Source organism: Bos indicus x Bos taurus, chromosome 28, assembly GCF_003369695.1.
Source record: "Bos indicus x Bos taurus breed Angus x Brahman F1 hybrid chromosome 28, Bos_hybrid_MaternalHap_v2.0, whole genome shotgun sequence".
Classification (NCBI taxonomy): Eukaryota; Metazoa; Chordata; class Mammalia; order Artiodactyla; family Bovidae; genus Bos; species Bos indicus x Bos taurus.
Window position 1 is genome coordinate 4848132 of NC_040103.1, and position 21907 is coordinate 4870038.

Sequence of the window (21907 nt, forward strand, 5' to 3'; positions counted from 1 at the left end):
AAGCCCATCCAGTAAGACCCAACAAAGGAGGGTTGTTTACTTGAATACTCCCTGAGTTTTGTTAGGAAGGATAAGAAGAAGAGACATTGGCTCATCAAATAACAGTATTCACTACAGTTTCCTAGACAAACACTTTTTTCATATACTACATTTCCTCTTGTCAGAGTTTCAGATGGCATTTTGGGAAGCAGGCTAAACTATCTACAAGTCTTTGCTCAGGGGAGGATTGTATTAATCTTTCTTTCTTGGAAAATAGAAGACAAAGGAATGACATTTTAAAATTTCTAAGAAAATCAGTTTCTGAAAATTGGAACTTTATGTTGTGCAAAGAATGAAAATATTTTAGACATATGAGGACTGGTGGTGTCTAAGCAGTTTGCAGTTGAAGGCTTAGTACCATTGGGCATTCATATACGGGTTTGATAGTTTACTCCATTATGGTTCTGTGAAAAGACCTGGTTATTTTCAAGTTTCCTAAAGAATGAGGTAAAATGCTAATACTCTATCATTGAAAATACTAATAGGTCAGGAAAGAGAGTTTAGTAAGAGGAAATGAAATTGTCAGTATCTGTGTTCAGTTCAGTTCAGTCGCTCAGTCGTGTTCAACTCTGCGACCCCATGAATTGCAGCACGCCAGGCCTCCCTATCCATCACCAACTCCCAGAGTTCACTCAAACTCACGTTCATCGAGTCAGTGATGCCATCCAGCCATCTCATGCTCTGTCGTCCCCTTCTCCTCCTGCCCCCAATCCCTCCCAGCATCACAGTCTTTTCCAATGAGTCAACTCTTCGCATGAGGTGGCCAAAGTACTGGAGTTTCAGCTTTAGCATCTGTGTTAGACACATACAGTTCTCTCACTGTGAATTGTGTTAGAATTCACTCACTGTGTTAGCATTCTAACTCACTGTGGTAGAACTATTTCTATTTCTAAAATGAGTGGAAACTTGCACACAAATTTCCTGCCTAGCCCCTCTTTTAACATCATTCTCTGTAAATAGCACACTCATTCCTAAGTTCCACCAAGATTCAAGCCACAATCTGATGATCTCTCTGGGACTTCATTTAGCTTTTAAATGAGGAATAATAGGAATGATGAATCTCTATTCGCTATTCAAGAGCTTCCCCAGAAACACTGAACCTGTGTCTTCAAATTGTCTCATTATTGGTTGTAAAAACATCACCAAAGATCTCACATAGCTCAAATGGCTGTAAGTCATTTGTTTAAGGGATTGTTACTAATGACCTAATTATTCTCCTTCATAGGAGAGACTCAAATTAGCTACTATGCTTCATTACAAATGGATTCAATAAGAAGATATTTTAAAAATCTAAACCTTCATGAAATTATTACATGAACTATAATGAAGCACTGTAATTTCACACCTACATGATTTGCTTACCATTCAGTTTGTGTGTCTAAAACTGATTTCCAAACTTTGACATATGCATTCTAAGAGGTATTTCAGGATAAGTATCTTTCATTTTCACTCAAAGACCACACATAATGTATCTTATTAAATAGGAAATGGACACAGAGTTCTATAATGTAGAAAATTATTTATAGACTCCGCAAACTCTTTCCCCTGGGAACAGGTGTGAATCCAGCCCTGCACACACCATTAGAAAGAAGCCAGAGAGATGCCAGGGGACCTGACAAGTTAATAATAAAAAATAACTGAGGACCCTCCAGGCCACTGAAGGTGATGTGGTCTCCATGTGGGGAAGAAACAGATGATAAAGTGGAGGAGGGGTTTTGGGACACGCCCTTTTCTTTCTCCCACATTGCCTGGGAAAACCAGTACCCATCGTGTTGCTTCTGGAAAGACACAAGCGCCTGCCGGCCAGTGAATCAGAGGAGCTGCCCCGGGAAGGCTCGGATCTGCACTGCTCCAGCCCTCTCTGTTCCATGGAGGGTAGATAATTGAGGGAGTCTTGTGTAATTCTGCAAACACAGAAGTACAAATTATTCTATCAGAGACGACAGCCCGCCTATAGGCACAAGTTATGGCCTTGGCATTATCCCCTTCTCCAAAGACCCATCACCAGCTGAGGTGGTTAATATGCCTAAGCAAACATGAACTCAATGGGATATACATGAGACTTCTTAGGAGGGCAACTGCCGTAAAGGAACAACAATGATGGAGTCTTGATGAAGCATAATTAGACGCAAGATGTTCAATGGTTGTATCATACACTTCCACAAGGTAAAGGAGAATATTGGAAACAGGAGGTAACATAGGAAGTCATAAACCCAAATGGAAATTCAGAGAATACAGAATATAAAAGCTGAAAAAAGTCTCAGTAAATGGGTTGAATAGCCAAGTGGATTCAGTTAAAGAACCAATTAGTGAGCCAGACAACTATTCAAATACTCTGAAGGCCTGAGGAGCAGACAGAGAGAAGGAAAAAAAACCAGAAGCTAAGCAAGGTACAGAATAGAGTTATTTGATCAGTGTTCATATGAAAAAAAAAAAAATCCCAAAAGAAAAGAAAACAATTAATAGAGGAAAGAGAGGAAATATTTGAGAGACTAATGACTGAGAATTTCCCAGAAAAAAGGGAAAGATATAAGACCTTTTACTAATGGGCTTAGTAACTCTAACAGAATAGGAAAGGGTGAGGGGATCAATAGGTTGCAATTAAACTTCATATAAAACCAAGATAAAAAGAAATTGTCTAAGGGCAGATTATCTAGAAAGGGGTAAGAATTAGGCTGATCTCAGACTTTTCAACAACATCATAGAAGGCAAGAAGGCAGAATATTAAACCTAACCATTATTTAGAGTTTGAATATGAAATAAAGATGTTCTCAGACCTGTAGGTCCTTAAAAGATTTACAAAACACGTTTTCTTTGAAGTGTTTTTCAAGGAAATATTTCAGCAATACAAACAATAATTTCAGGAGGGCAGCGTGAGTTATGTGAGAGAGAATTGAAAAAAACTTTAGTAAATTTTACTGTTGATGAGATAGAGAACTTACAAATAAAACAAGAAATGTGTCTTAGTAAATATGAAACTAAAATACAGCCTCAGAATGTGTCCAAGTGTATCCCCTTTGAGGTGGAATGAGAATAGAATGAAGGGGCGGTGGAAGTTTGCTAAGAGGCAGCCAGGCAGGCTCATTCCCTCCACGACCCAGTGGGAGCCTCTCAGACAACAAATGAAAGTTTAATTTCTCACAGAAACCTGTGCGCAAATGTTCATAGGAGCTTTATTTATAATAATCCCAAGCTGGGGAGAACATCACAGATGTCCTTCAGTGGGTGAATAGTTGAATAAACTGGTTCAGACAGCGTGGAACACTATGTAGCAATAGAAAGAAATGAACTGCTGGTGTGTGAATCTCCGGGGAACTATGTTGAATGAAAAAAGCCAACCCCAAAGTTGCACAATTTATGATTCCATCTATATAATATTTCTGAAGTGATAAAATTTGGAAACGGATGTAGTGGTTTCCAGACACTAGAGATGGTAGTCAAGGTGGGAAGTGGCAATGTGGTTATAGCAAAGGGTATTAGGATGCTTGGTACCTTGAATGTGGTGGTGGATACATGAACTTGCACAAGGGATAAAATTATGTAGAACTGTAGACACGCACAAACACACATACACACGAGAGAGGACATCTGAATAAGATCAGTGGATTGCGTCAATGGCAGTTACCTGGTTCTGATATTGTACTATATTTTTGCAAAATGTTGCCATTGTCGGAAAATGGGTAAAGGATTCATGGATCTCTCTTTATTCTTTTTCATGATTTTATATAAATTAAGAAAAAGGAAGATAGGAACAAATAAAGACATAAAACTTAAAAATTAAGAATCTTGGTTGTAACAAATCAGAAAAACAACCATAATTATTAAACAGTAATTATGGTAATTCTGAACACATAGGTGAAAGCCACCAATCCCAAAGATTAATTCCAGAATGGATTTTTGTACATTTCAACCAAATGTGTTGTATTGCATTCATTTCTGGAAAAAGGAAAATCGGTAGAGTGGAGTGGGGGGACTGGGGCAGGTTCAAGAAGGAGGGGACATATGTATACCTATGACTGATTCACACTGTTGTACAGCAGAAGACAACACAGTATTGTTAAACAATTATCCTCCAATTAAAATAAATTAAAAAAAGGAAAAGTGTAAAAAAAAACTGAACATAAGATGCAGTAAAAGGAAAAATTGAACTAAAAGAGAGTTGGAGTAATAATTATAATATTAGAAAAAACAACAGTATATGTAAAATTGGGGGGCAATAATGTCACAAATTAGAAGTAAGTCAAATTCAATTACAGAAAAATATGAAAAATCAGGAAGTTTGATGGTAGGTATCAGATCAGATCAGATCAGATCAGTCGCTCAGTCGTGTCCGACTCTTTGCGACCCCATGAATCGCAGCACGCCAGGCCTCCCTGTCCATCACCAACTCCTGGAGTTCACTCAGACTCACGTCCATCGAGTCAGTGATGCCATCCAGCCATCTCATCCTCTGTTGTCCCCTTCTCCTGCCCCCAGTCCCTCCCAGCATCAGAGTCTTTTCCAATGAGTCAACTCTTCGCACGAGGTGGCCAAAGTACTGGAGTTTCAGCTTTAGCATCATTCCTTCCAAAGAAATTCCAGGGCCGGTCTCCTTCAGAATGGACTGGTTGGATCTCCTTGCAGTCCAAGGGACTCTCAAGAGTCTTCTCCAACACCACAGTTCAAAAGCATCAATTCTTTGGTGCTCAGCTTTCTTCACAGTCCAACTCTCACATCCATACATGACCACTGGTAAAACCATAGCCTTGACTAGATGAACCTTTGTTGGCAAAATAATGTCTCTGCTTTTGAATATGCTATCTAGGTTGGTCATAACTTTCCTTCCAAGGAGTAAGCATCTTTTAATTTCATGGCTGCAGTCACCATCTGCAGTGATTTTGGAGCCCAGAAAAATAAAGTCTGACACTGTTTCCACCGTTTCCCCATCTATTTCCCATGAAGTGATGGGACCGGATGCCATGATCTTCATTTTCTGAATGTTGAGCTTGAAGCCAACTTTTTCACTCTCCACTTTCACTTTCAACAAGAGGCTTTTTAGTTCCTCTTCACTTTCTGCCATAAGGGTGGTGCCATCTGCATATCTGAGGTTATTGATATTTCTCCCGGCAATCTTGATTCCAGCTTGTGCTTCTTCCAGTCCAGCGTTTCTCATGATGTACTCTGCATATAAGTTAAATAAACAGGGTGACAATATACAGCCTTGACAAACTCCTTTTCCTATTTGGAACCAGTCTGTTGTTCCATGTCCAGTTCTAACTGTGGCTTCCTGACCTGCATACAAATTTCTCAAGAGGCAGATCCCCATCTCTTGAAGAATTTTCCACAGTTTATTGTGATCCACACAGTCAAAGGCTTTGGCATAGTCAATAAAGCAGAAATAGATGTTTTTCTGGAACTCCCTTGCTTTTTCCATGATCCAGCAGATGTTGGCAATTTGATCTCTGGTTCCTCTGCCTTATACAAGTGTCTTTTAAACTATTTTTCATGTTTTTCTATATATTTAAAATATTTAATAGTTTTAATAGTAAAAAAACATTTTATAATAAAAAACAAAAATATTGGAGACGATTAAGGTATTAGATGAAAATTTAGAGCTTTAAATACTTTTATTAGAAAATTAAAATAGAGAGAAAAATAAAACAAGCATTTGACAGCAGAAGCTAATAAAAAGATGATAAATCTAAAGAATGAGAAAAATAAAGATAAAATCAGAAATTAAGAAAATAGAGAACAAAAATAAGTATCAAAGATGAACAAAGCAAAAGGTTCTTCGAAAAGGTTAATAAGCTAGCAAGACTCTGATAACACTGAACAAGATTAGTCAGAAAAGAGGTAAATGTTTAAATAAAATACAGAATGTAAAGGAAAAATGTCTATGGAGAAAAGTGATTTTAAAATTTATGAACAAACATTATAATGCATATTAAACCTGTGAGAAAGTGGATTGATTTCTATAAAAGATGCAGTGTTAATGTTAAACTGCTACTGCTGCTGCTAAGTCACTTCAGTCGTGTCTGACTCTGTGCGACCCCATAGACGGCAGCCCACCAGGTTCCCCAGTCCCTGGGATTCTCCAGGCAAGAACACTGGAGTGGGTTACCATTTCCTTCTCCAGTTCATGAAAGTGAAAAGTGAAAGTGAAGTCGCTCAGTCATGTCTGACTCTTCCCAACCCCATGAACTGCAGCCTACCAGGCTCCTCCATCCATGGGATTTTCCAGGCAAGAGTACTAGAGTAGGGTGCCATTGCCTTCTCTGAATGTTAAACTAGACACTAGAAAAAGGAAAACTGAGTAGACTATAAAAATTAAAGATATTCAACTGGCAATAAAATGCTTCCTTTAACATGGTTCAGTCAGTAAAGAATTTGCCTGCAATTGGGAGACCCAGGTTCAATCCTTGGGTCAGGAAGATCCCCTGGAGAAGAAAAGGGCAATACACTCCAGTATTCTTGCCTGGAGAGTTCCATGGACAGAGGAGCCTGGTGGGCTACAGTCCATGGCATTGCAAAGAGTCGGACACAACTGAGTGACTAACACTTTTCACACTTTCAACGAAAACCTTAGGAGAAGGATGGGGAACCCAGAAAAGGAATAAACTGACAATGGATCAGAAGAGATATTTCACAGGAGAAAATCTGAGTGTCTAATAAGCGACTGTAGTGGAGAAACTCAACTTCAAGATGCTACTTGTCACGTATCAGATTGGCTACAATTAGGAAATTGGAAAAGAGAGTCTAGTGTTTCTAACAAGGATGATCTCTTCTCATGTGTACCAGACCCTATTCCTGTTCTCTTGATCCAGGATGTGGCTAAGGAAATGTGATTTTTCTCTCTTTTTTTATTATTTTATCCCTTTAAAATTTTTTTTGGATGCGTCGTGCAGCACGTGGGATCTTAGTTCCCAGAACCAGGGATGGAACCTTGTCCCTGAAGTGGAAACTTGGATCCCTAACTACTGGACCACCTCTTTTTATTATTTTAGACTGCATATCACACAATGAGAAAGTACATACATGGTGAACACACTGCTTGATGAATATTCACAAAATGAACATACCCATCACCACCACCATGGGCACACAAAACCCTTCTAACATGCCCGCGGGCCTCCTGATGCCTCTCCCTGCCCTTACTCCACTTCTCTCCAAAGAAGCCACTATCTTGATGTCTAATACCATGGATTAATTTTTCATATTTAAAAATATAAAATAAGTAGAATCATAGTACCTCCTCTTTGCCTTTTTGTCTAAGCTTATGTTTTTGAGATTCATCCATATTCTTGCAGATTGTACTAATTTGTTCATCTTCTTTGCAAAAATTCCAATGACTGGACACTCCACGATTAATCCATTCTTCTATTTATGGACATCTGTTTTCCCTCCCAGGTTTTGGCTGTTACAAATAATGTTGTCTGATCATACATACAGTTGGTCTTCATTATTAGTGGATTTTGAATTTGTGCATTTGTCTACTTACGGAGATTTACTTGTAACCCCCAAATCAATACCTGCAGAGTTCTCCCTGTTATTCAAGGACATGCTCAGAGTGGCTAAAAATTTGAGTCACTTGATGGGCACGATTCCAGCTGAGGTTGAACCAGGCAGTGCTCTGCTTCCTGGTTACAGTTGTCATACTGTAGAGACATCCCCCTTTTGCTGACTTTTTAGTGCCATGTTTTTCACATCTCTGTGCTTTTTCTTGGTGAATTTGCTGTTCAAATGGCTACCTCACCAGCAGAGTGATGAAGTGCTGTCTGATGCTCCTAAAGGCAGGAAAGCTGTAATGTGCCTTATAGAGAGCATATGTGTTTGGTGAGCTTTGCTCAGGCATGAGTTATAGTGCTCTGTATGGGACTAGTGGTAATGAATCAACACTATATATTAAGTAAGGTTTTTTAAAACAGGAACACACATAAAACAAGATTATACATTGATCATGCAAGTGTGCTCAGTTGCATCTGATTCTTTGTGATTGTGGACTGTAGCCCACCAGGCTCCTTTTGTGCATGGGATTCTCCAGGCAGGAATACTGGAGTGGGTTGCTGTGCCGTCTTCCAGGGGATCTTCCTGACCCAGGAATTGAACCCATGTCTCCCGTGTCTCCTGCATTGCAGGCAGATTCTTTACCCACTGAGCCACCTGGGAAGCCCATGATAATGCAACCAAAGGCTGACAGGAGGCTAGCGCTGCATTTCCTCTGAGAGCAGTGGTTCAGCATCTGCCAATTTAGTGCTCATAGTGACTGTAGAAATGACTACTGTGAATTAACACAGGTCCTAAATATATACTCATGAAATGTACGTATTCCTAAGAGTTGTTGCTGAGTCATGTGACTGATGTATTTTCATCATTAGTACATCTGTCAACAAGATTTCACAGGCACTGCACTCGTGTGCACCCCCACCAGCAGCACAGGAGAGGACTAGTAATCTTTGCGGGGTTCCCAGGGGTCACGTGCGCATGTGTGTGCTTAGTCACGTCTGATTCTCTCAGTAGGGTCTCACTCTGGAGCTTAGTGTGCATTTTCCTGATGATTGATGTTGTTGTACATCTTTTCATAAAGCACTCATTGGCATTTAGATCCCCTCTTTTGTGAAGTGTCTTTTCCAGTCTTTGACCAAAATGGGGTTGTCTGTCTCTTCCTTGCCTTTTGGGAGTCCTGTTTATAGTCAGGACGCAGTTTGTTGTTGGTTGTATGCATTACAAATAACTTCTTCCACTTTGTGGCTTATCACTTCATTCTCTCAATGGTTTTGTTTTTTGAGGAATGTAAATTCTTAATATTTATAGTCAAATTTCTTACTTGTTTTCTTTATAGCTAGTACTTTTTATACCCAGTTTGAGAGATCTTTGTTTACTGCAAAGTCATAAAGATATTATCCTATTCAGACATACCTCAGAGACATCGCAGGTTTACTGTCATGGTCTAGAACCAAACCTGCAGTATCTCTGAGAGTCCTTAAAAAAAAACAAACAAAAACACTAGGAATAAAACCACTATATGACCCAGCAGTCCCATTACTAGGCATATACCCTGAGGAAACCAAAATTGAAAAAGACACATGTACCCCAATGTTCACTGCAACTCTATTTACAATGGCTAGAACATGGAAACAACCTAGATGTCCATCGACAGATGAATGGGTAAAGAAGCTGTGGTGTATATATATATATATATATGCACAATGGAATACTACTCAGCCATGAAAAGGAACACATTTGAGTCAGTTCTGATGAGGGACATGAAACTAGAGCCTATCGTACAGAGTGAAGTAAGTCAGAAAGAGAAATATAAATATTGTAATCTAATGCATATATGTGGAATCTAGAAAGATGGTACTGATGAATTTATTTGCAGGGCAGCAATGGAGAAACAGACCTAGAGAACACACTAATGGACATAGTGGGATTTGGGGAGGGAGAGAGTGATATGTATGGAGAGAGTATAGGAACTTACAATACCTTACGTAAAATAGATAGCCAATGGGAATTTACTGTTGAGGGAACTCAAACAGGGGCTCTGTATCAACCCAGAGGGGTGGGATTGGGCGGGAGATGGGAGGGAGGTTTAGGACAGAGGGGACATGGGTATATCTATGGCTTATTCTTTTTGATGTTTGACAAAAAACAACAAAATTCTGTAAAGCAATTGTCCTTCAATTAAAAATAAATAGATTTTTTTTTAAAAAGAAAAGATAATGGTGCTGATAGACTTGCTTGACACAGGGTTGCCATAAACCTTCAATTTGCAAAAAAAAAAAAAAAGCTGTATCTGTGAAGTAAAATAAAATGAAGCATAATAAAGCAAGATATGCCTGAATTATTTTCTAGAAGTTTTATTCCTTTTTCGCATTTTGATCTGTAGTCCACTTGAAATTGATGTTTGCTTGGTGTGAGCCAATAATCATGAATTAGCTTTTTTTCCCTATAGTGTGTACGTGCTAAGTTGCTTCAGTTGTGTCTACTTCTCTGCAACACTATGGACTGTAGACCACCAGACTCCTCTGTCTTTGGGGTTCTCTAGGCAAGAATACTGGAGTGGGTTGTCGTGCCCTCCTCTGAGGGATCTTCCCAACTCAGGAATTGAACCCAGATCTCTTAATGTCTCCTGCATTGACAGGCAGGTTCTTTACCACTAGCACAAGCTGGGAAGCCCATTCATATAGTGATATTAATCCAGTTGACCTGAGTATATTGAATAGGCTGTCCTTTACCCATTACACTGTATTTCTTATGCCTTCATGACATATTTCCATTCTTTTGTCTGCAACCTGTTTGTATCCTTATATCTAATGATGTATGTGTCTTATAAGCAACATAGAATTGGATTTTGTTTTTTTCTTATTCTAGTCTAAAATCTTTGACTTTTATTTATTTTTTAAATATAAATTTATTTATTTTAATTGAAGGTTAATTACTTTACAATATTGTATTGGTTTTGCCATACATCAACATGAATCCGCCACAGGTATACACGTGTTCCCCATCCTGAACCCCCCTCCCTCCTCCCTCCCCGTACCATCCCTCTGGGTCATCCCAGTGCACCAGCCCCAAGCATCCAGTATCATGCATCAAACCTGGACTGGTGATTCGTTTCATATATGATATTATACAAGTTTCAATGCCATTCTCCCAAATCATCCCACCCTCTCCCTCACCCACAGAGTCCAAAAGACTGTTCTATACATCTGTGTCTCTTTTGCTGTCTCGCATACAGAGTTATTGTTGCCATCTTTCTAAAGTCCATATATATGCATTAGTGTACTGTATTGGTGTTTTTCTTTCTGGCTTACTTCACTCTGTATAATAGGCTCCAGTTTCATCCACCTCATTAGAACTGACTTTTAAATACAGTATTTATCTATTTATATTTAATGTAATTCCTAACATATTAGGGATAAATAGTTCTATTTTGCTATCTTCCCTATCTATATCACATTCATTCCTATCTTTACTGCTTTCATTAAAACCAATACTTTAGTATATTTTAATTTTAAAGCTCTCACGTATTGGCTTATTAGTTATACATTCTTTAAATCTCTCTGCTTTATGATTACCATAAGGCGTTCAATATGAATCCATGAGTTTTAAAAATTTAATACATCGAGCACTTTACTACTTTCTGGAAACTCAAGGACCTGAAACTATTTTAATGCCTTTCATTCCCTCTTTGTCATGTATTTTAAGTCTTCATATATTTTAGATCACAAAAGAAATTATTGCTTTTTTTTTATATCAACAGTCACTTAAATTTAGCCACATATTTACTCTTCCATTTTTTTTCATTCCTTTATGCATGTCCTCGGAGAAGGTAATGGCACCCCACTCCAGTACTCTTGCCTGGAAAATCCCATGGACGGAGGAGCCTGGTAGGCTGCAGTCCATGGGGTCGCTGAGGGTCGGACACGACTGAGCAACTTCACTTTCACTTTTCACTTTCATGCATTGGAGAAGGAAATGGCAACCCACTCCAGTATTCTTGCCTGGAGAATCCCAAGGACAGGGAAGCCTGGTGGGCTGCTATCTATGGGGTCACACAGAGTCGGACACGACTGAAGTGACTTAGCAGTAGCAGCAGCATGCATGTCCTTGGGCTTTCTAGGTGGCTCAGTGATAAAGAATCACCAGCTAATGCAGAAGTTGTGGGTTCAATCCCTGCATTGGGAAGATTCCCTGGAGAAGAAAATGGCAACCAACTCCAGTATTCTTGCCTGGAAAATCCCACGGGTAGAGGAGCCTGGCAGACTATAGTCCATGGGGTCACAAAAGATTTGGACATGACTTAGCAACTAAATAACAACAATAATGCATGTCCTTGCTTCCAGCTGGGATCATTTCCTTTATTGTGCATATACTGCAAGGAATTGTTTCCATTTTTATTTATTTGAGGATACCTTTTTTAACTTTTATTTTTGAATGAAATTAAAATAATCGTATAATTTATAGGATGCTACCTTTTCCCCACTGTTTTTAAGATGTTGCTTTATCACCTCCTGGCTTACACCATTTCTGTCACCCATATTATTGCTTCCTTGAAGTGAATGTCTTTTTTTCCCTCTAGCTGTTTTCAAGAGATTTGATCTGTCTTTGTTGTTCAGCAGTTTCACTAAGATGAACCGGGGTGTGTTTTTAAGTTTGCTTTTTCCTTCCTTGAGATTGTATCTGAATGTGTAATTTGATGCCCCTTGTCAATTACCTGAAAATTCTCATCAATAGCTCTTCTAATATATAGCTTCTGTCTCATTTTTCTTACTTACTTTTGGATTCATCATTTATAGTTACAGGCTTTAAAATAATGATGATCCATATATTTAGGAAGATAGAGGAGATGGTGGATAATTTCAGAAGAGAACTGAAATGTAAAAAAAAAAGTCAACAGAAATTATATAACTGATAAAGTAACCAAAATTTAGAACACAATAAATAAATTGAATAGCAGATTAGATACAGTAGAAGGAAGGATTAATAAATGGAAGATAGTTGTATAGAAAGTGTTCAGTCTGAAGCTGAATGGATGATGAAAAATATGTTTTCATTTAAAATTTTGGGCTTTTGGCTTTCCATTAAAATCAAAATTTTTGTGAACATTGAGTCTACATTCCTCATAGCTTTATCTGGTCTGAGCTGATGAAAGGGTTCCCTGTAAAGGGATATGTCCTTCCTACTAGCAAGAGTTCACATCTCTCTTACTGCATTCTGTTACTGAGGCTGAGTATCTGTTGTTATGGTTTATATTACCCTTGCACTGCTTCACTCATTTATGTTACCTGGATGAACATGGGTCAGTAAAGGGAAAAGGTGGGGGAGGGACAATCTAGGCAGATGAAGTTCAGTTCAGTTTAGTTCAGTCACTCAGTCGTGTCCAACTCTTTGCGACCCCATGAATCACAGCACGCCAGGCTTCCCTGTCCATCACCAGCTCCCAGAGTCCACCCAGACCCATGGGTGGTTTGGTATTGGTTTGGTAGGTGATGCCATCCAGCCTCTCATCCTCTGTCATCCCCTTCTCCTCCTGCCCCAAGTCCTTCCCAGCATTAGGGTCTTTTCCAATGAGTCAACTCTTCACATGAGGTGGCCAAAGTATTGGAGTTTCAGCTTCAACATCAGTCCTTCCAATGAACACCCAGGACTGATCTCCTTTAGGATGGACTGGTTGAATCTTCTTATAGTCCAAGGCAGATGAAGTAGCACATGAAAAAGTACTTGCCCTGAGGGAGTTGGGCAAGTCTAGGGACTCAAATGAAGGCAGAAAGACAAGAGGACAAACGTGAGTAGGGTTGCTGTATTGAACCACTGAGTCTTGAAAAATATTTAGGATCTTGGATATCCTTACAGACCAAGTAGCTAAGAAGGACTATACTTATTTCACTGTTACTTGATGGTATACAAAGTTGGACCCTCTGAATCTTCTGGTTGAAATAATCATTATGTAAAAGCAAGTTGTTCACTCTAACTTTTTAGCCAGGTGGAAAAGCTATTGGTTTGGTATGAAAAAACAGCACTGAATTAATCTTTATACCTTTGTTTCTTCCTCTGCCTTATAGCTGCAAGTGTCCACTGCTTGGAAAAGTGTGGGAAGCTGACTTGGAAGCTTGTCGGTTGCTTATCCAGAGCTTGCAGCTCCAGGAGGCCAGGGGCAGCCTGTTTGCAGATGAGAGACAGACGGATGACTTAGGGGGGGGTACTTATACAATGGCTCTGGCCACCCCCCTGAGGTCCCACCTTGAAGATGAAAGGAAGAACCCTTTGCAAGCCTTTGAAGAGTGGACGGTGCACCTGACTCCCTCGCCTCACTGTGCTAGCAGTGAACAGAAAGAGGTCTGTCCATCCTCATAGGATTAAGGATTCTTACTCTGAGGGGGGCTTTGGGACCACACTGCAAGTGAGAGCAGTAAATACTGGGTGGGCTTCCCACCGAACCACCCAAACTCTTTAAAGTTTTAACAACTCCTGAACATGATTTCAAAATGATGTAGAATTTTTATAGAAGTTGTTTAATGTATAGGAGAATGAAAAAAAACTTGGCATATTTAGTTCTATTTTTATTCTAATTTCATGGCTCTAGTCAGAATATATAAACTAATATATAATTACTGTATACATATAGCCCACACTCTATATGTCATATATAACATGTTGCTGTTGTCTGTATACATATTATATATGTCATCTATGATATTTAACGGAGAAGGCAATGGCACCCCACTCCAGTACTCTTGCCTGGAAAATCCCATGGATGGAGGAGCCTGGTAGGCTGCAGTCCATGGGGTCGCTAAGAGTCGGACATGACTGAGTGACTTCACTTTCAGTTTTCACTTTCATGCATTGGAGAAGGAAATGGCAACCCACTCCAGTGTTCTTGCCTGGAGAATCCCAGGGACGGGGGAGCCTGGTGGGATGCCGTCTATGGATACGACTGAAGTGACTTAGCAGTAGTGGCATGATATTTAATTCTATATTTAGAATACATATCCTACAATTTATTCATTAGAATCAAACAAATATATGTATATATTCCATCAACTGTTTTTGCCAAAGCAAGATCATAATGAATGTTAGAATTTGCTCTTTTCATTTAAAAAACTTAAGATATGGCCTGTGATATATGCATTAAAAATTAAAGTGTAGATTTATTCACTGTTTTACCCCAGGGCTGACCTAGATTCACAGAGATCTGAGTTCCCTACCCCTCCCCTCCCTGCTTCATCTCTCCTTTCTGTCCCTTATCCTTGCTCACTTTCCCTTCTAGCCTTAATAAGATCCTTTCAACAAAAGGGCTCTAGGAATTTCTTTCCAGTTTCAGTGCCATGACACGAGGCTTCAGAGCACTTTTCTGGCCAGATTCCCTGGTGTTCTGAATATTAAAAGAAAATAAAGCCTTGGTGAAACTGGAGGAGGGGCTTCCCAGGTGGTGTAGTAGTAAAGAATCCGTCTGCAAGTGCAGGAGATACAAGAGACATGGGTTCGACCCCTGGGTGGGGAAGATCCCCCAGAGGAGGAAATGGCAATCCACTCCAGTATTCTTGCCTGGAAAATTCCATGGGCAAAGGAGCCTGGCAAGCTGCAGGCCATGGGGTCACAAAGAGTTGGACACGACTGAGCGACTGAGCACACACACCCAAATCTGGAGGAACGTGTCATTCCATGTCCGTGTCTCACAGTTGACATTGGATGTGCCGCCTCCCTGGGTCTTTGCCACTACTCACCAGGGAACATGTCCATGTGGGTACCCCGCCCCTGTCCTGTCTGCAGGACCCTGGTCTTTAAGAGCACACACCTTCTGATGACCTGTGCTTACTGTCAACGCCTTCTGGACTTGCCTGGATAATTGATACTTGATCATATATTTTCACTGAGCAACCTTATGAGAAAGCAAGCTGCTGTCATTCCCTGGAATCCTGCTGGCTAAATACAAGGAGCCTCTGCACTGAGCTGTGGATGATCTCAACTCCTTTGTTAGCTGAGGCCCTGCAGGTGGAATCCCCTGAAAAGCCTGGCTGCCTCGCTTTTGGTTAGCATTGTTGAAACTTGTGGCCTGTCTCAGTGGGCCAGCTTCAAAGAATATTCTGATGCAAGGGGCACGCTGCCTGGTCATTTCCAGTTGTGTGTCCTTCATGTTCCAATGTGCTGTCCCTGCATTGCGTTCTGGGGTTTGGTCAGAGAGGAAGGTGGGCATCTTTGGAACGCTTGAGCTTCCTTTCTGGAAAGGACAAAATTATAGAAACAGAAAACTGATCAGTTGTTGCCGGGTACTGGTGCGGAGGGGTGGGGATGAGGGGTTGGTGGGGGTGGGGGAGGGGCACCTGTCACAAACAGCAACATGAGTTGGGGGTGGGGCGGTAGTGAGAGAACTACTCAGTTCTTGATTGTAGCAGTGGCTATGTAACTGTGTGTGCGTGTACATGCTAAGTCACTTCCATCATGTCTGGCTCTTTGCAATGCTATGGGCTGTAGCCCTCCAGGCTCCTCTGTCCATGGGATCCTCCAGACAAGCATACTGGCATGGGTGTTCACGCCCTCCTCCAGGGGATCTTCCCAACATAGGCATTGAACTGCATCTCTTACCTGGGAAGTCTCTGCATAACTGAGTGCCTACGTCTAAATTTATAATTTTACACCAAAATTTTTACTGCATGTAATGTTACAAAAATGACTGTAATTTTAAAAATGATATCTCCCTGTTTTAAAAGTGAGGCTCTAGCTGTTCGATTTGGTTGCATTTGTCTCAAGGCTATCAGAAGGCAGTACAGCAGATGAGCAGAGCCAAGGCCGCTGGGCTGTATCCAGACTGCGTTTCCTCATCTATTAAAAAACCAAACAAAAAATGAGGACAATGAAAAATATCTCATGAAAGAAGCTTGTGAAGATTTAAATAAAATAATGCACCTAAACGTGAATGATACATACATGTGGTGGCAGTGTAGTTACTAAGTTGCGTCTGACTCTTTGAGACCACATGGACTGTAGCCCACCAGGCTCCTCTGTCCATGGGATTCTCCAGGCAAAAATGCTGGAGTGGGTAGCCATTCCCTTCTCCAGGGGATCTCCTGACCCAGGGATTGAACCTGTGTCTCCTGCATTGCAGGCAGATTCTTTACCATCTGAGCCAGCAGGGAAGCCCTGACACATACATGCTGCTGCTGCTAAGTCGCTTCAGTCATGTCTGGCTCTGTGCGACCCCATAGAAGGCAGCCCAACAGACCCCTCCGTCCCTGGGATTCTCCAGGCAAGAACACTGGAGTGGGTTGCCATTTCCTTATCTAATGCATGAAAGTGAAAAGTGAAAGTGAAGTCGCTCAGTTGTGTCCGACTCTTAGCGACCCCATGGACTGTAGCCCACCAGGCTCCTCCGTCCATGGGATTTTCCAGGCAAGAGTGCTGGAGTGGGGTACCATTGCCTTCTCTGACACATACATAGTACAGGCTTAACTCATAATCGTGTGTGTGTTTATCAGTCTTTATGGCAGTCACAACAATCTCTAAGACCTTTTTAAAATAGTATACCCTGCTTCTTTTATTGACAGAAAAGAGAGCAATGAATCCGTGGAAGATATTCAAGTAAAGAAAGGTTTAGTAAAGGGACAGTCTTGTTTGTATTTGGATGAAGGATTCTAAGCTACTGAAATGTGAACAATAACCAACTGTCTCATTCGGAGGAAGGTGCTTCTGCTTTCCTGCCTTGCTTTCCAGGGACTCACTGGATTCTGGCTCCTCGTGTGTTTATCCTGAGGCCATGGTGTCTGTTTGCTTTGCAGCACTGAGTTGCTTTGCTGTGGAACTCCCTGCTGGGTCTGGCCACCCCGCACTGGTTTCTCTCTTGAAACCTGGTGCCCTGAAGGCAGTCAATTACTTTCTAACCTAAATCTTCCATGAAAAATTGCTGACTTCTTCTGGAGGTCCACAGGGAGATGGATTTTCAAAGCCTTCCCTGTGCTTATCTGCCCCACGTGGGTACATGCATTTTGGTTGCACCGGTTCTCACAAGTACTTTGTCATTAATTAGAGATTTTGCTGTGTTTAGGGTCCCACCGGGCTTCTCAGCACCATTTCCCCCATTTACAACTGGGCCCATTAAGGCATAGTAATTTGCTGTGGGCTTTGTTACCTAGGAAGCTGGCCACAGGGCGAAGGGCCAATTTTCACTTGCGCTTCCTCAATGCTAAGAGCCCTCTTCTTTTTCAGCTTCATTACAGCTCTCCTGCAAGCGTTGCCTCAGCCTCTGGAAACAATCAGCTGCTGTTGGCCCTGCTTTATAGACATTACAGAAATTGCATGGGGGCCAGACAGAAGCTGGGGAAATCAGTGAGCCAGCTTCCTCCACTCTGAAGTTGCTCTTTTGTACTTGGTGTTCTGGCCATTATACCTGCGTAATTCTCTCTTTCCTGTCTGCAGCCTGTCCTGCTGGGGTGCTTTCTGTTTTTACTACAAAGTGGGCTTCCCTCCCGCCGAGTTCCCCTGGACAGCATCACTCTCCCTGCCTTTTGCCTCCAGCTGCTTCCTTTCCCAGCCAGGAGCTGCTCAAAGAGGCTCAAAGAGGCTAAAAAAGGCCCAGCAGCTTTGAGCATCTCACACAGGATTTGAGCAGCCAGGGTGTTAAGATGTCTGCAGTAAAGGGCATTAGCAGTAAGATACAGGGTAATTTTATGTTGTTAGTTTCTGTTCTGTGATTAAAGTCTAGTTGACTTACAGTTTTCGTTATTATTGTTGTGGTTGTGGTTTAGTCTCCAAGTTGTAGCCGACTCTTTGTGATACCATGGACTGTAGCCTGCCAGGCTCCTCTGTCCATGGGATTTCCCAGGCAAGAAAAGTGGAGTGGGTTGCCATGCCCTCTCCAGGGGATCTTCCCGAGCCACAGATTGAACCCAGCAGATCTCTTGCATTGCAGTGGATTCTTCGCCATCTAACCCACCAGGGAAGCCCTTAGTTATTATATAGGTCTCCAAAAATGATTGCCAATGTCTCCCAATTTCATTTTATTCCATTTCACATGAAAGGAAAGCTGAAAAAAAACCAATATGTGGTGAAGAAGTGTGTCCTCACCATCTTAAACTGATTTATAATTCTAGAAACATCTGTAGTGGTTGAAGGGCTTATTCTCCAGTCCTGGCAGATGCAGTTTTGCTTCTCTCTCTTTCCCATCACTTCCTGGCTCCCATGAGCAGGGCAGCAGCCTCACCAGTGAAGCAGGGTAAAAAGAGCAGGGCCTGAACTACATGTCTTCTTCTTCTTCTTTTTTTTTTTGTATTTTTAATTGGAGGATAATTGCTTTACAAAAGTATTGTGTGGTTTCTGCCATACATCACCATGAATCGGCCATAAGTATACATATGTCTCCTCCCTCTTTGACCCTCCCTCCCACCCCCACCACCTCACCCCTCTGTGTTGTCCCAGAGCACCGGGCTGAGCTCCCTGTGTTATACAGCAGCTTTCCACTGGCTCTCTACTTTACACACGGTAATGTGTATGTTTCAGTGCTACTCTCTGAGTTGGTCCCACCCTCTCCCGCCTCCACTGTGTCAAGCGTGTTCTCTCTGTCAGCGTTTCTATTCCTGCCCTGCAAGGAGGTTCAGCAGTGCCGTCTTTCTAGATCCCGTATATGCATTAATAGACAATATTTGTCTTTCTCTTTTGACTTACTTTGTATAACAGGCTCTAGCATCCACCTCACTAGAACAGACTCAAATGCATTCTTTTTTATGTAACAGTCCATTGGATATATGTACAACTTCTTTATCCGTTCACTTGTGAATGGACATGCTCTTGGTAGCTCATCTAACTTGAAATTTGTGAGACAACCCCCAGGGTAGAATGCCCACTTAATCATTAGCTTCTTTTTCTCTTTCTGTCTAAGGCCTTTGAGGAGAAAGCAGAAAACTTGGGCATGCAAAGAAATTCCATCCTTTCTACAATTTAAGATTTTGTGTTGCAAACCTAACCTCCTTACCCCAAGAGGAGAGCAGTAGAAGCAATTAGGTTGCCATGGGGATTGGTAATTGATTGATTGATTGATTTAAAAGCCAGAGAATTGTAAAAAATGATATATGTGCATTGAAATTTTTTTTTTAAGTTTATCTCCTAATTGTTGCTACTTATAAGACCAAGGCTTGGCACACGTTTGTACAGGTTTTCCTGACTGGCTTTTCCCATGGCTCTTCTTGCAGAAACCTCACCAATAAAGCATCATCAACAAATTTCCAGTTTGTGTTTCTTTAAAGAGGCCTGGAAATTTCTAGAACACTTACATAACAGTCCTCAGTCCCTCCCTGCTTAAATATTATTGAGTTTTCCCAAGGTTTTCAACATAGTTTAGATGGACACAGGAACTCCTCTTCTTTCCCACTAATATTTCATTACTTTACATAGTATTTATTTAAATTATGTAATTAGAATTTTTTTTTTACTTTAAAATATTGTATTGGTTTTGTGTAATTAGAATTTTAAGTACAGCTGGCACCAAAAGGTTTAGAAAACACTCCGTCAGTAGGATGGGAAGTTGGCAGGCTCACCAGCGCCACCCTGGCCCTGGCCTTGGCCCCTGGCTTTGGGGGAGGGCTCTGAGCTCCGGACACCTGTCTGGTGGGAGGAGGGGGCTTCTAGGCCACCATTTAACTGGTTCCTGTCGCTTCTCTCAGTTAATTGATATTATCGGCCTGCCAGCCTCCTGCCCAAGGAGAGGAAGTGGATGCCTCTGATCTGTCTGCTCTCCCTGCTTTTGGAAAATTACGGAACCACTCTCTTTGCTCCAGGGCCTAACTGTGGCGCCTCTTCTACTAATTAAAAATAGTTCTGTGCTTCTGAGGAAAACTACCTCAGGGCCTTCGGAGCCTCCTTCACCTTGGAAATTCCTTGTCGCTCACTGATGAACACTTGAGGGGTTGAGAGAGGCTGGTCACAGGCTGGGTGGAGAGGACTGTTACACTTGTAGCACAGTTTCCGTTGAGAAACTGAGAGATTTTGAATCCAGGCTTTTACATCTCTGGAAAGTGTACTAATACTCTGTTCAAAGCAGTGATTCTAGTCGTCTCATAGTTGCATAACTCACAGAAAAACATGTAGAAATTCAAAACAATTTTAATTTAAGATGAACACAAATGGAAGCTGGAATTTGAGTCTGAGCTCCTTGTAGTTCAGTACTTCTTAGCAACAGGCAGCTGGCAGGGCTTCCCAGGTGACGCAGTTGGTAGAGAATCCACCTGCCAGTGCAGGAGACGCAGGTTTGATTCCCTGGTTGGGAAGATCCCCTGGAGTAGGAAATGGCAACTCACTCCAGTATTCTTACCTGGGAAATCCCATGGACAGAGGAGCCTGGAAGGTTACAGTCCACGGGGTCCCAAAGAGTTGGACACGACCAAGCATGCACGCTTTGCCAACAAAGGTCCGTCTAGTCAAGGCTATGGTTTTTCCTGTGATCATGTATAGATGTGAGTGTTGGACTGTGAAGAAGGCTGAGCGCTGAAGAATTGATGCTTTTGAACTGTGGTGTTGGAGAAGACTCTTGAGAGTCCCTTGGACTGCAAGGAGATCCATCCAGTCCATTCTGAAGGAGATCAGCCCTGGGATTTCTTTGGAAGGAATGATGCTGAGGCTGAAACTCGAGTACTTTGGCCACCTCATGCGAAGAGTTGACTCATTGGAAGACTCTGATGCTGGGAGGGATTGGGGGCAGGAGGAGATGGGGATGACAGAGGATGAGATGGCTGGATGGCATCACCGACTCTATGGACGTGAGTCTGAGTGAAGTCCGGGAGTTGGTGATGGACAGGGAGGCCTGGCGTGCTGCGATTCATGGGATCGCAGAGAGTCGGACACAACTGAGTGACTGAACTGAAGCACACATGCACACACACACACACGCAGGACACATCCCCTGAAAGGCAACCCCCCCAGAGGTGTTCTGTCTTCATTTTCTCATGCAAAAGGACCTTAGAGTTTATGTGGCTATCACCAGAATCTGAAGTCTTGTGTTAAACAGATTGTTTAGGTATTCACTGATTCTATCAATCTCCTTTACAAATAGATTTTTTTCCTCCAAAGTTTCCAGTACAGTTTGGCCTTAGGCAACATTGGTGTGTCAAAGGAAGCAGACCAAATTCTCTCATGTGATCATGGGCTAGGAAATATGGCTTTCTAAAGCTTGCCTTTCATGTGAACTAGAAACCACAGGCCAATGAACATACATGAATTACCAGGCCATTTCTTCTTTCAGCCATATCTTTTGTTCTATTAATGGTTCTATTTAGAACTCATTTCTTAGTGTCTTCTTTGAAATAAGCATGCAGATTTGTCATTTCGTTGTTTTAGTCACTAAGTCATGTCTGAGTCTTTTGTGATCCTGTGGATTATAGCCCACCAGGCTCCTCTGTCCCTG

General features: G+C 41.5%; 1 protein-coding gene across 2 annotated transcripts in view; it reads left to right on the forward strand.

Annotated features, from left to right (window-relative positions):
- The window catches only part of DISC1 (DISC1 scaffold protein), a 427041-nt gene that overhangs the window by 378114 nt on the left and 27020 nt on the right, over positions 1-21907 (forward strand). For both annotated transcript variants that reach the window (XR_003509171.1, XM_027530483.1), the window contains exon 11: positions 13584-13857. Coding sequence is in view for 1 of the 2 variants with exons in the window: in XM_027530483.1 (XP_027386284.1) it covers positions 13584-13857 (274 nt within the window). In the remaining variant the exon portion in view is untranslated. The remainder of the gene's footprint in view (positions 1-13583; positions 13858-21907) is intronic.